At 44.4% G+C, this 13,720-nt stretch overlaps 1 protein-coding gene across 7 annotated transcripts in view; it reads right to left on the reverse strand.

Annotated features, from left to right (window-relative positions):
- Positions 1–13,720, reverse strand: part of AKAP13 (A-kinase anchoring protein 13) — a 303,165-nt gene that overhangs the window by 52,707 nt on the left and 236,738 nt on the right. For 6 of the 7 annotated variants that reach the window (XM_069766257.1, XM_069766253.1, XM_069766256.1 and 3 more), the window contains one exon: positions 10,492–10,657. In XM_069766257.1, coding sequence (XP_069622358.1) covers positions 10,492–10,657 — 166 coding nt within the window. The remainder of the gene's footprint in view (positions 1–10,491; positions 10,658–13,720) is intronic. The other variant, XM_069766254.1, reaches the window with a different exon arrangement.

A 13,720-nucleotide genomic window follows, 5' to 3' on the forward strand; every position in this document is an offset into this window, starting at 1 on the left:
TATGCTATCTCGCTTGACAACTGCAGAGTGGATCTCCTGCAGTGCGTTCATGTATTGGGTCACGGACGCCCCCTCCCTTTGGACATGGCGGAAAAAATGCATGCGCAATTCTCCGACATCTGTGGGGTCTCCGTGCATCTCTTCTAGATTTTGTAGCACCTTATTAAAGGTATCACGCTCATGGGGAGGCTGTAACATAATGGAGATCCTCGCTTCTCCGTTCAGAGCCATCAGGGCAATCACTGCCTCCATTATGGGGGTCATGGGGCGCATTCTCAACAGACCCCTGACTCACTCAGTCCAGTTCCCTAGCAGAGTGTTCCCCGTAAACTTTGGGAGGTTGCTCAACACTGCCCCCAGCAGTATAGTGGCCCTTGGGGCACCCCCGACCACTTGGTCTGCCACCTCTGCGCTTGTAGACTGCATCCTGCTGACTACGCCAAGTGTGAGCAGGTTGCAGGATGCAGTGACAGACAGGAAGCAGAGCAAGGGTTAACAAGTTTAACAACAGGGGAATACTCCGCGCAGGGAGGTAAAGGGTTAAACATGGGATTAAACAGTTCAAATGGCAAAGGATATTGTGAGCTGAAGAGCAACGGTTCAGATCACGGCAGTTGTGATGAAAGTCAGTGGTTCCTAAGTCCATGAAGTGAATAGCACCGACAACGGCTGGCAGTCTTTTCCAATGGGGTATTGTGGGCAACAATGCCCCGTCTTCTGGCAGCAGCGGTTGGTCTCTATACCTTCCGCTGAGCCCCTAGTCCATATACTGCAGTGGCTGACAAGGGTACGGGCCACAGTCCTGTACGAGCCCAAAGTGGCTCTGCAAATATAAACTGGCAAAGTCAGGGCGCAAGTGTCTGGGCAAATATTCGCTGGCAACTTCAGGGCGCAAGTGTCTGTCCCGTTCCTGGTCACTCTTATGTGGCACGTGCGCTGTACTCACAGACACGGGCCATACGGCACCTTGTTCTCTGGTAGTCACCGGGCTCACACTACACGTCTCCTTCTCTCTGGTCCCCACGGCTGGCGGCAGGAGACGACGGACGCTGACCTGTGCATGGCTGGTGCTCTCAGGACGGAGCACTTCTCTCCCTGGCTGCTGCTGAACACACGGCTTCCCTGAGCGCAGAAGTCCCTCTCTCTGGATTGCTCCAGCACTCCCGGCTTCTCTCTTTCTCTGGTGCGGTCCCTTTGCAGTCGATGGTGCTGCCGCAGCGCCGCTACTCGGTGGGGGAACAGGGAGCAAAGCGCGTCACTCACCTCTCTTCGCGCTGCCCTGGGTTGGCGCCAAACTGCTCTGCTGTGTGTACTTTCTCCTTTTATCTCCCCACCCCCATCGGTCAGGCGGGATGGTCCCGTTTGCTATTGCTCCCCCCCCCCCTCACACCCTGTAAACAGGGGATGCAGCCTTGATAGTTCCAGCCCCGGCAAGCAGGTATTCACGGTGTAGTCATCCCCTTACACCTACACTTGCAAAAATGACAAAAGGGCAGCCCCTATATCTACAGGAAAGAAGATTTAATCATCACAGAAGTAGATTCTTTACTGTAAGAACAGTGAGATTATGGAACTGTCTATTACAACATATTGCAATGGATGATTCACTAAAAAAGTTCAAGGAGAGCCTGGATCATTTCTTGAGAAATATAATATTACAGGTTATGGGTAACAGATTCTGTGATCGGACACTGGACCAGGGAGCTAGTCGGATTAACATATGTTGAGTTGGGAAGGATTTTTCCCCCTAATATGGGGCAATTAGCATCTGCCTCAGGACTACACGTCCATGTATATTTCGCTGGTTGGGTTAGGTTTTCAGATTTCTACTACAAACGAAAATGTTTCCTCATTACTGTCAGCAGAGATCTTGAGAAAAATTAGGAAATTAAACATTATATATTAGAGAAGCTGTTATTTACATACATATTTACATGTATTGTGGGCCAGTTAAATCCACACGATGATGCAGAAAAACTGGCCACAAAGGGTTATTCCTATATTCATAAATGGATATTGTTGCATAATGCTTGTAAATACAAGAATTTTTCAATGCACTGCTCAATATTTTCTGCCGTTCTTAAGACAGTAATATTGTACACTGCAGTGCTTACAAGCTTTTTTCTACTGAGCTTGTAAGCACGGGCTTCCAGCTAGCCAGGACAGTTTCCGAGCACTTAAGCTTAAAAGCAGCAGCAGTCCTAGGTAACAAGAAAAGAAACTTTTGACCGTGACAAGATGTCAAGATTTAACGGACCATGTCAAGTTGGGCCTTTTCTACATCAGTATACCTTACTGCAGTGTGGTCGGTTTATCCGCCAGGTTAAGAAATGCCACATTTACAACCAAAACTTATTTCTTTCATGGAATCTGTAGTTCACCAGACTATAATGCCACGTTCTGTAAAAAGGTGCAACATATTAAAGGGGTTGTCGGAACTTTATCAATGGGAAAAATTGCAAATTGATTGTAAAAAACAAGCAATTTTGGTCATGTGAAACTCCTCTCCACCCTCAAGAAAAGAGGAGTTTTTTTATTCTGTTGTGGTCCCTTTATTGTCTATGTTTCTGGCCACCCTGCAGTCTCAGAGTGGCCCGCTTCCTAGGCAAGGAGTGTGCACTGCTGAATCAGCCACTTCTGTGGCCCTGAGCTGTCTCTGCCACAGGCAGTTCAGACTTGCAGCACAGCTAACCACTGGTCAGAATAGTAAAAAAAAAAAAAAAAAAAAAAGCATTAACCCCTTCATGACCCAGACCATTTTGACCTTAATGACCTGGCCATTTTTTGCAATTCTGGCCAGTGTCCCTTTATAAGGTAATAACTCAGGAACGCTTCAACGGATCCCAGCGATTCTGAGAATGTTTTTTCGTGACATACTGGGCTTCATGTTAGTGGTAAATTTTGATAATTTATGTGTTTATTTGTGGAAAAAAAATCGGAAATTTGGCGAAAATTTTGAAAATTTAGCAATTTTCAAAGTTTGAATTTTTATTCTGTTAAACCAGAGAGTTATGTGACACAAAATAGTAAATAACATTACCCACATGTCTACTTTACATCAGCACAATTTTGTAAACATTTTTTTTTGCTAGGAAGTTATGAGGGTTAAAATTTGGCCAGCAATTTCTCATTTTTACAACAAAATTTACAAAACCATTTTTTTTTTTTTAGGGACCACGTCACATTTGAAGTCAGTTTGAGGGGTCTGTATGGCTAAAAATACCCAAAAGTGAAACCATTCTAAAAACTGCACCCCTCAAGGTACTCAAAACCACATTCAAGAAGTTTATTAACCCTTCAGGTGCTTCACAGCAGCAGAAGCAACATGGAAGGAAAAAATAAACATTTAACTTTTTAGTCACAAAAATGATCTTTTAGCAACAATTTTTTTTTTATTTTCCCAAGGGTAAAAAGAGAAACTGGACCCGAAAGTTGTTGTCCAATTTGTCCTAAGTACGCCAATACCCCATATGTAGGGGAAAACCACTGTTTGGGGGTTCAACAGGGCACGGAAGGGAAGGAGCGCCATTTGACTTTTGAATGAAAAATTAGCTCCAATCGTTAGCGGACACTATGCCACGTTTGGAGAGTCCCTGTGTGCCTAAACATTGGAGCTCCCCCACAAGTGACCCCATTTTGGAAACTAGTCCCCCCCAAGTAACTTATCTAGATGCATAGTGAGCACTGTAAACCACCCAGGTGCTTCACAAATTGATCCGTAAATACGAAAAAGTACTTTTATTCCACAAAAAATTTTAGCCTCATTTTTTTCACTTTTTACATGGGCAACAGGAAAAAATGGATACAAAAATTTGTTGTGCAATTTCTCCTGAGTACACCGATACCTCACATGTGGGGGTAAACCACTGTTCGGGCGCACAGCAAGGCTCGGAAGGGAAGGAGCGCCATTTGACTGAAAAATTAGCTCCAATCGTTAGCGGACACCATGTCGCATTTAGAGAGCTCCTGTGTGCCTAAACACTGGAGCTCCCCCACAAGTGACCCCATTTTGTAAACTAGAACCCCCCCCCCCAAGGAACTTATCTAGCTGCATAGTGGGCACTTTGAATCCCCAGGTGCTTCACAAATTGATCCGTAAATATGAAAAAGTACTTTTTTCCCACAAAAATTTTATTTTAGCCTCAATTTTTTTAATTTTTACATGGGCAACAGGATAAAATGGATCCTATAATTTGTTGGGCAATTTCTCCTGAGTACACCGATACCTCACATGTGGGAGTAAACCACTGTTTGGGCGCACGGCAAGGCTCGGAAGGGAAGGAGCGCCATTTGACTTTTTGAATGGAAAATTAGCTCCAATGGTTAGCGGTCACATATTGAAAGTATGTAGTGTATGTCAGGTTGGTATGTGGTGTAGTGTACGTCAGGTTGGTGTGTGTTGTGTAGTATACACCACACACACACACCTACCTGACATACACTATACCACGCCACACACCAGGTTGGTGTGTGTGGTGTACTGTACGTCAGATTGGCGTGTGGTGTAGTGTAAGTCAGGTTGGTGTGTGGTGTAGTATACACCATACACACTAACCTGACGTACACTATACCACACACCAACCTGACGTACACAGGTTGGTGTGTGTGTGGTGTGGTGACAGGATGGAGCTGTCAGGTGCAAAGGGGTGGGAGAGGAGCAAATGGAGTCGGCAGCAGGTTGTGATAAAGGGAGGCAGGGGGTGATCAGAGGGCAGGGTGTGATAAAGGGAGGCAGGGGGTGATCAGAGGGCAGGGGGTGATCAGAGGGGGCAGGGGGTGATGACAAGGGGATATGGGCTGTCAGGCACGGGGGGGGAGGGGGGGGGGCCATTGGAGGGGAGCAGAAGACGAGCTGTAAATGGAGCCGGCAGCAGGTAATCAGGGGGTCCAGGGGTGATCACTGCTATACAAAGATTATATACAATCAAATACTATAACTTTAATAAAGTAACAATCCAGATATCACACTTGAGAAAATCTTTTTTTATTTTAAGGAAGTGCAGCCCCTACGTGAAAAGGGAGGGAACTAAGGGTGCCGTCATGGGCCTCCGAAAAATGCCGCTACCGGTAAGTAGCTTAATGCTTTATTCGGACTCCCATGACAGCACAAGAGATTTACGGAGATGTAAGCCACCTTAGGGAGCGACTATAGCCTGCAGCACCCGAAGGTGAGATCTGAGGAGAACCCCAAGTCCAACCGATAGTGTTTGAAAAAGGTGGAAGGGGATCACCATGTGGCCGCCTTACATATCTAGTCGATTGACACTCCAGACCTTTCTGCCCAGGATGATGCTATCGCTCGGGTGGAATGCTCCCTCACATTCTGCGGAGCCGGACCCCCACCTGCTGTGTAAGCCAAAGGGATATCTGCGTTTCTGTGCTGGAGGCAAGGAACCTTTTTTCTCAGGTTTCTTCCATTCTCTATTAATAAGCTCCTGAATTTTTTCATTTAGAGTAAAAACTCTACGCTTCTTTTGCTCCAATCCACTAAACATAATTTCTTCTCTGGATAACAGGCTTGGGCTCTGCTATGCCCATTGTCCCTCTGACCGCCTTAACTAACTTATCTATCCTTTCAAGGAGTAGACAAAAGCGGGCAGTGTCTTCATCCGAGGAAGAGGACGATGCAGCTGAATCGCAGGAAACTTCATCTCTATTCTCATCCGCCGAAGAAACCAGAGGAGCTTTGCATTTAGAGCTTCCTGCTTGAGATAGGGACTTAATGGATTGTTTAACCTCCATCCTGACCATCTCTTTCAGGGTTGCTGCCACACTAAAGGATTCTTCCACCACCTGAGGGGGCAAGTAAGGCAATCTAGTCTATGCTCTAATGCCCTAACGCCCTCCCCCTTCCTGAGACCTTACTGTCTGCTGGATACAGGGGGCACATGGTTTTTTAGGGCACGAATCAGGTAAGGGAACTCCGCAGATGGCACATTCTCTATGTTTCGTCTTGCTGATGCATTTTTCCCCTAAAATAAAGAATATGAGGGGAATCACATCACTAGGTGAACATTCTCGAAGATCACTTACCAGTGGTTGCCCAAAAAGAAAGATACTGGAATATGGGGGGGATTCTTCCTGGCTGACGCTCCAGAGCCCTGTCTGGGGGAGCTTTTGCGACCAGACTCATCACTCCTTCTGTCATGCTCCTTCCCTTTGGGCTTCTGACATACCTCGTCCAGCAGTTGAGGCTGCAGTTCACGATAACTCTCCATACCTCACGGTTTTGAGGCCAGAAAGCAAGGCATCAGATCTGGAGCCTGTTTATATAACCCCTCCTCCGGTCAGCAGACACATGAAGCGCTTCCCCCTGATTCGCTGTCTGCCCCCCCCCCCCCCCAGGTGTAGGAGATCGGCCGGGGGTCTATGAGTGAGCGGCGTGCAAATCCTGGTGGGCGCCGCCAGCTGGCCCCAGAGACAGAACACCACCGGCGACTGCTCCCTGCTGTGAACGTCACCGCCGTGCAGCCCTACCAGGACCACTGTGACGTCTCCAGGATCTCCGCACCGGCCGAGGTAGGAGACCCCACCGCTACCTGAATCGGCCGGCCTGGGATCCTTGAAAATTCTGTAGGATCTAGTCCCTTTAGGAACAGGAAACCAACTGATACGTGGGAGAGGTGCCGCCCTTTTGTATCTGTAGGTTTCCTGTTCCTAATAGGCGGATCCCCTCTCTCGTGGTGCGGTCATGGGAGTCCGAATAAATATTCCATTTCTTAAAATCAATTTTTGAGGAATTTAGGATATTTGGAGGCCAAAGCCTTTTTTTTATTTTTCTGTAGACCGTTGTGTGAGGGTTTATTTTTTGTGGGAGAAGCTGTAGTTTGAAATTGTTCCATTTTTAGGTACTATTATTCATGAGCTTTGTGAAACTGCGTGAGCAAACACTTTTGGGGATTTTTCTTTCTCACGACATTCATCATGCAGCATAAATAATGGCATAGTTTTATAATATGGGTCGATATAATTACAGTGATACATAATTATTTTTTTTTTACATTTTACTACTTTCGCGCACAAGAAGTTCACTCATTAAACTAAAATTATTTATTTATTGTATCATATTGTGAAAGTCACAACTTTTGTTTTTTTTGTGTACAGAGCTCAGTCTCCGCAACAAGCTGTAATATTTAAGATGCCATATTGTGAAACATTCAACGTTTGATCACTAATGATTCCAGTCTGTGTGAGGGGGTATGACCACTTAACGCAACTCTGACATTGTTCTTCTCTGTTTTGTGGAATAGAGTTTTCAGCACAGAATAATGATAGAGTGTTATATGAATATTTTTTAAACGCATCTAATTGTAGAACTTCTATTTATTCCAAGATCTACTGACTAAAATGTACATTCTCCATAGGAAAACCACCTTAAGAGAATGCCATGGATGTGTTATGGTGTCAGAGTAAAATGGGGGATACTTTGAGGAATTTAAGTACTAACATATTTCTTCTTATTATTTATTTATATAGCACCATTAATTCCATGGTACTGTACATGAGAAAAGGGGTTACGTACAGGGTTATAGATATCGTTTACAGTGAACAAATTTACAGTTACAGACAGGAGAGGTCCCTGTCCTTGCGGACTTACATTCTAAGGGACTCTGGTTTGTTTCACAAAGGTTTCATTAATAAATTCCATATGTGTCTCTTTGTGGATTCAGACTGGAGGCAGCAAAGCCACAATGTGCACGTTCTAAAAAGAACAAGGAAAACCATTGCATGAACAGGTGTGTCCATACATTTGACTGGTACTGTACCTCAAATAGCATTATGGGTTATGAGCCTGGTAATGTAATTTAAAATTAGATCACAACAGAATAAACACGAGGAGCTGTGTCCACAATGTATCGATGTTACATAATTGTAACCAAACCTGTCTTACACCATGTACCTATTTGTACAGACTGTATCTGAAGATCAGAGACTATGATTCACCGATGATGAACACAATGACGACATATCCAGAAATACATATATACCATCGCAGTGCCGTATGTGCGTTTATTAGTCATGAGCGAACGTGCTCGGGTTCAAACCCAGCGTCTTCAGCGTGCTCTAAAGATGTTCGAGACTCCGCGACTGCATGTCTCGTGGCTCTTAGACAGCCGCAACACAAGCCCAACAAACAGGGAATCCCTGCATGTGTTCCGGCTGTCGAACATCCATCAAACATGCAGCCACGGCGAATCAAACACATTTTTCGAGCACGCTGAATACACTGGGTTAGCACCCAAGCATGTGGGGATACCACCTTACCAGAGCACGTTCACTCATCACTAGTGTTTATATATGCAGCACACACCCATGAAGAACCGCATGCCTGACCAACGCTCTATGACTCCAACCTTATACATTGTAGTAACAGGTGTACTTGGCTAAAAGTATTACCGAGAGACTGAAAGCCAGAGCTTTTATACACTGACAGCTACCAGAGATCTTAGAAAAGGAACTCAACCAAAAAATGACCAGCTCTGTTCACATGTGACGTTTTAGCTGCATTTTTTCTGCGGAATAGAAGCTGAGTTTTACAGGAACAGCGAAAGCTACGAGGTTTCAGGAATCGTATGCACATTTATTTCTTGACTGAATTTGAGGATTGCAGCTATTTTAAATCTGCAGCATGTCCATTCTTTCAGTGTTTTTCACTCATAAAAAGCAATAAAAATGTTAAATGCTGTGAAAAACGCAAAACAGGTTTTCCTGTATTTTTGGTGAATAAAGCTGATTTTTATTAAATTTGTACTGTGGACAAATTACATGTAATTCGCAAAAAATTATGCTGCTACAATGCCACATGTGAACGTAGCATTAGTTTTTCAAAGAAGTCAAAACAGAAAATGCCGCTTTGCTCTGTGTGCTGCTCAATCAGAGCTCACGCTTAGTGTAAGTCCACGCGTGGCAAATATTCCGTGAATTTTCTATCTGGATTTGTGTGTGGAAAACCCACAGTGGATTACAGTAGAAGCAAAATGATTTGGTGAAATCTTATCCAAAAGCTGCAGGAACAAAATCAGCAACGGAAATGAGGCCACAGGCGAATACCCCACAGTAGCTCTGTTACCAATGCTTTACATTGTATCCACTGCAAATTCTTTGTTCAGATCCACCACAGAAAATGTGGGCAAGTGAATGCACCCTTAAAGGGCTTTCTCATAAATTAAAGTTATTAAAGTTGATCACCAACCTATAAGACAGGTCATCAATATGAGATTGGTGGGTCTAATCCCCCATCTGACCAGTGGAATTCCACTCTGGTAATAGCAGGATATAAGCAATGTACGAGGTGGAACACAGGCGCCCCGTACTTGGCATCCCCTGCAGAGCATTGTATTCATCTCCCATGCACTTCCGGAAGACTATGCAGTAATACATTAGAATCGGAGGTAAAGTCCAGTGCTAGGCCTTGTTTCCTGGCTACGGCAGTGACGACATGGCTACAACTCACATCACAACTGCAGCCAATCACAGAGCCCAGCAGCTTGTGCCACCTGCATGGGCATAGAGGCTAAGCTCGGTGATCGGCTGCAGCAGGATACGCTGAAGTCATGATGTCCACACTCTGAGGCCTCCTTCACACGGCCGTGTTTACACATGTACTGGAACAATTAGCGCTGGTGCCATCCGTGCTTTCCATCCATGGTGTCCTCCCCGAGTGTTCTACTAATCGCCTGTGAGCCTGAAACCAGTAGGACTGTGGCCCACCCTGTTGATTCCCCTCCCTTTCCCCCTATTTTTATTTCATTTTTGAGTTTTTTTGATTGTAGATCTATTTAATGTTGCTATTAAAAGTCATGTTTTAATATCTTTACCTTCTTTTGATGCTGGAATTTATTTCCTCGCCCTGTCCTACCCGTGTGTCCTCCCCGAGTGCCCGCCATGTTTACCATCAGTATTTTTTCCCGTTTGGTTGAAAAAAAGAATGAAATTACAATGCTTCGCCTATACTTTTGCAATGTAAAACACGTCCAGCACATGGATGCCATCCGTGAGCTGTGTATTTTACACGGACCCATAGACTTGTACTGGGCCTTGTCATGGGTGCTGCCGGAAGAAAATGGACATGTGCTTTTGCAAGGACACACGGCCAGTGTAAAAAAACGGAGATGTGCATAGCAGCATAGGTTATAATGGGTACCTGTGAAAAAAAGGATACCGTGCGTACTGCAAATATGGACGTGTAAGGAGGACTAAGGAAAGCTGCACTGTGATTGGCTATTATGGGCAGCGAGGCCAGTTTCTGATAAATGAGGCCGAATATATACTAGAAACTGTATAATGGCTCAATCTAAAGGCTGCATTCCAGTTTCCTACAGCACAGACATAATGGCCACCCACTATTTAAAAGACACATTCTCGTGGCATCTGCTGTCCAAACCGAACAATAAAAGGGAAATGCCAACTCACAAATGTGTTGAGAAACCGTTTCCTTAAAAACAAGCACTAAGAAACAAATGCAGGCGGCATAAACCCCTTGCTGCTTACCTTGACACACATAGCCGGGCTTTTTGGTGAAAGGCTTGTCGCAGCCTTTGCATGTTAGGGTATCCATCATGGCTGCAGTGACAAATACGTGTCCATTGCTTTTGTGCTTCTCTTTGCCTTTATCGCTTGGCTCCTTTTCTTTGTCTTTTGCTTTTTCCTTATCCTGCTAAACAGCAAGAACAAAGCTGACTGATAGCGAACCAGCAGGACAGCAAAAATGTAAAAAAACAAGCTAAGAAAAGTGACATTGTTTCTGAACCTAGAGCGCAACGTGAGCTTCTGTATTTAAGTGCTACATCAGAGTAAGTTACAAGGGTGGGAAACGCAGAAAAGTAACCTGGTCGTAAGAAATACCATCCAATATATCTGTATCGCTCACATAATGACTAAACGTTACAGGAATAAGCAGTCGCCTCACACAAATCTCAGACTGCAGAACTAGTGAGAAGTAGCCTGAGCTTACCTCGCCATGCCACGATCGGACAGATCTTATCCTAATTTGTGGCACTTCAATTAGTTTACTCCACGGCATCCTGCGGCCAGATCCGACCCCACATACACCAGAGGGTGGGCGCTAATTACATCGCACTGAAGGTGCAATCATTAGAGGCTCGAGGCAAGTCACAGTGAGGAAGGAAGTGGGAAAAAAGGACTTCTGCTTTTCAGCAGCCCACTATGGTAATACTTTCTGCTTTACTTCACTCCTAATCAAAGATTTCTCAGAGAAACAGGCACTGCTTTACCAAACGCATGGTCACAAGTCTTCATTTAGCGCAAGTTCATGTGAAAAATGACTTAAAGGGGTTGTCCACCTTTGGAAACCGTGTTGGTTTTTTTATTACTTACATGCATGTCATAAGGGCGAAAAAATCATTTTTTGCTATTGGGTTTCATTAGACGGCTGCACAGTATCCCTTTAATAGCCGATTGCACTGTCTATTGCCGACTGCAGAAGGAGTTAAATGAGAATCTGACAGTCCGCCCACTTTCATGGTCTGGGGGAGAGTTTGTAACATTCTGCTATGGCTACTGACAACAACAAAGCTGAATGCGCAAGAACACAAAAAAGTTTGTAAAAGCAAAAGGAAGCAACATTTTAATGAACCCAAAATAGCAAATATGATTCTTAAAGGGAAACTGTCGGCAGGTTTTTTTCTACCTCATCTTAGAGCAGCATAATGTAGGCAAAGAGATGCTGAATCCAACGATGTATCACTTACATTACTGTGTGCAGCCGTTCTGATACAATCAGCGTTTTTAGATTTAGAATGAAGCAGAGCTGAGAAAGCAAACCCCGCCCCCACCAGGCTCTGTATATACAATGTCCATAGACAGCGAGCTGCTTATCACAGGAGGGGGCGTGTCTGACTGCCATGCACATGCTGCTGTGTCCCAGCAATAATGAGCTACTGGTGCTAAAACAATCACTGCAAGCAAACAAAACCGGAGCTTGATAAGAGAGGCCTCCATGAAATCTATGTTTTAACCCCTACAGCATGCTGCGTTCAGATTACATAGCAAAAAACTGCTGACAGATTCCCTTTAAATACATGCATTTTTAAAAACCAACAACTGACCAGGCAAAATTTTTCTAATCTGACATGTCACTTTACGTGGCAATAACCCTGGAATGTTTCAAAATATTCTAATGATTTTGTACTCAATTTTAGTGGAAAATTCAGGTCGATATAGTTTGCATAGATTTATAAAAATATCACAATCGAAGTATAAAAATAAAACTTATAAAAATATCAGACATTTGCCAAACATTTAGCAATTTTCAAACTTAGAATTTTTATACTGTTAATCCAAATAGTCATACCGCCCAAAATAGTTACCAAATAACATGTACCTCATGTCTGCACTACATCAGCACCATTTGTCAAATGTCCACTTTGTTGGGATGGCGAAAGGTTTACAAATGTTGCAACAATTTTTAATTATTTCAAGGAAATTTACCAAACTTGTTTTTTTTTTTCCTTAGAGACCTATTAAGTTTTCAAGTGACTTTTGGGGACCTAAATATTGAAAACCCCCCAAAAATATTCAGAACTGCCATTAGGTAATTTATTAACCCTTCAGGTGCTTCTCTGTTGTGAATTCTGTGGCTGAATTCACTCCTGTGGTCACAAGTGGTACTGCAGCTTCTGAGCTTCCTCTCTCAGGTGTTCTGGTGAGCTCGTTGGCTGCTTTGTTATTTAACTCCACCTGATTCTGTCTTCCTTGCTCCTTGTCAATGTTCCAGTGTTGGATCTGAGCTTCTGGATCTTTCCTGTGGCCTGCTGCTCTGCTTAGATTAGTGCTTTTTGCTTTTGTTGCTACTTTTTCTGTCCAGCTTGTTAATTCGTTTTGCTGGAAGCTCTGAGACGCAAAGGGTGTACCGCCGTGCCGTTAGTTCGGCACGGTGGGTCTTTTTGCCCCCTTTGCGTGGTTTTTTGCTTTAGGGTTTTTTGTAGACTGCAAAGTTCTCTTTGCTATCCTCGCTCTATCTAGAATATCGGGCCTCACTTTGCTGAATCTATTTCATCCCTACGTTTGTCTTTTCATCTTGCTAACAGTCATTATATGTGGGGGGCTGCCTTTTCCTTTGGGGTATTTCTCTGAGGCAAGTCAGGCTTGTTTTTCTATCTTCAGGCTAGTCAGCTCCTCAGGCTGTGCCGAGTTGCATAGGTAGTGTCAGGCGCAATCCACAGCTGCCTTTAGTTGTGTTTAGGTTAGGTTCAGGTATTGCGGTCTACAGAGATTCCACGTCTCAGAGCTCGTTCTATTGTTTTTGGGTTATTGTCAGATCTCTGTATGTGCTCTGATTGCTGGCACACTGTGTCACTGGATTGCCTTCATAACACTTCTCTGGAGAGGGGGTTAAATGGCCATGGTTGATGGCAACACCAACGGTGGCTGATGCAGCACGGTGTTGGCTATAGTGTACAGCTGCACTATCACCTGCCGGGGGATGCTCTTATATATCTCAGGTCCGTAAAAAGATGTATTGGTGGTCACTAAAGGGTTAAAGGAAAGGATTTAGACGTTTATGCCTCAGAACGGGATACTGGGATACAGTGGAAATCTTATATTCATTAAAGGGGACCTGACAGCTGATCCACGGGCAGCAGGTATCGGGCTGTATCACCCCAGCCATGTAAGTTTGACTCACACACTGGAGCTTTTCAGAGGAAAGCCGCCGGGGAGCGAGCCGCACAAGAGACTGGACGGACAGGTGGGTTCCCAG

This window comes from Ranitomeya imitator, chromosome 4 (assembly GCF_032444005.1).
Source record: "Ranitomeya imitator isolate aRanImi1 chromosome 4, aRanImi1.pri, whole genome shotgun sequence".
Taxonomy (NCBI): domain Eukaryota; kingdom Metazoa; phylum Chordata; class Amphibia; order Anura; family Dendrobatidae; genus Ranitomeya; species Ranitomeya imitator.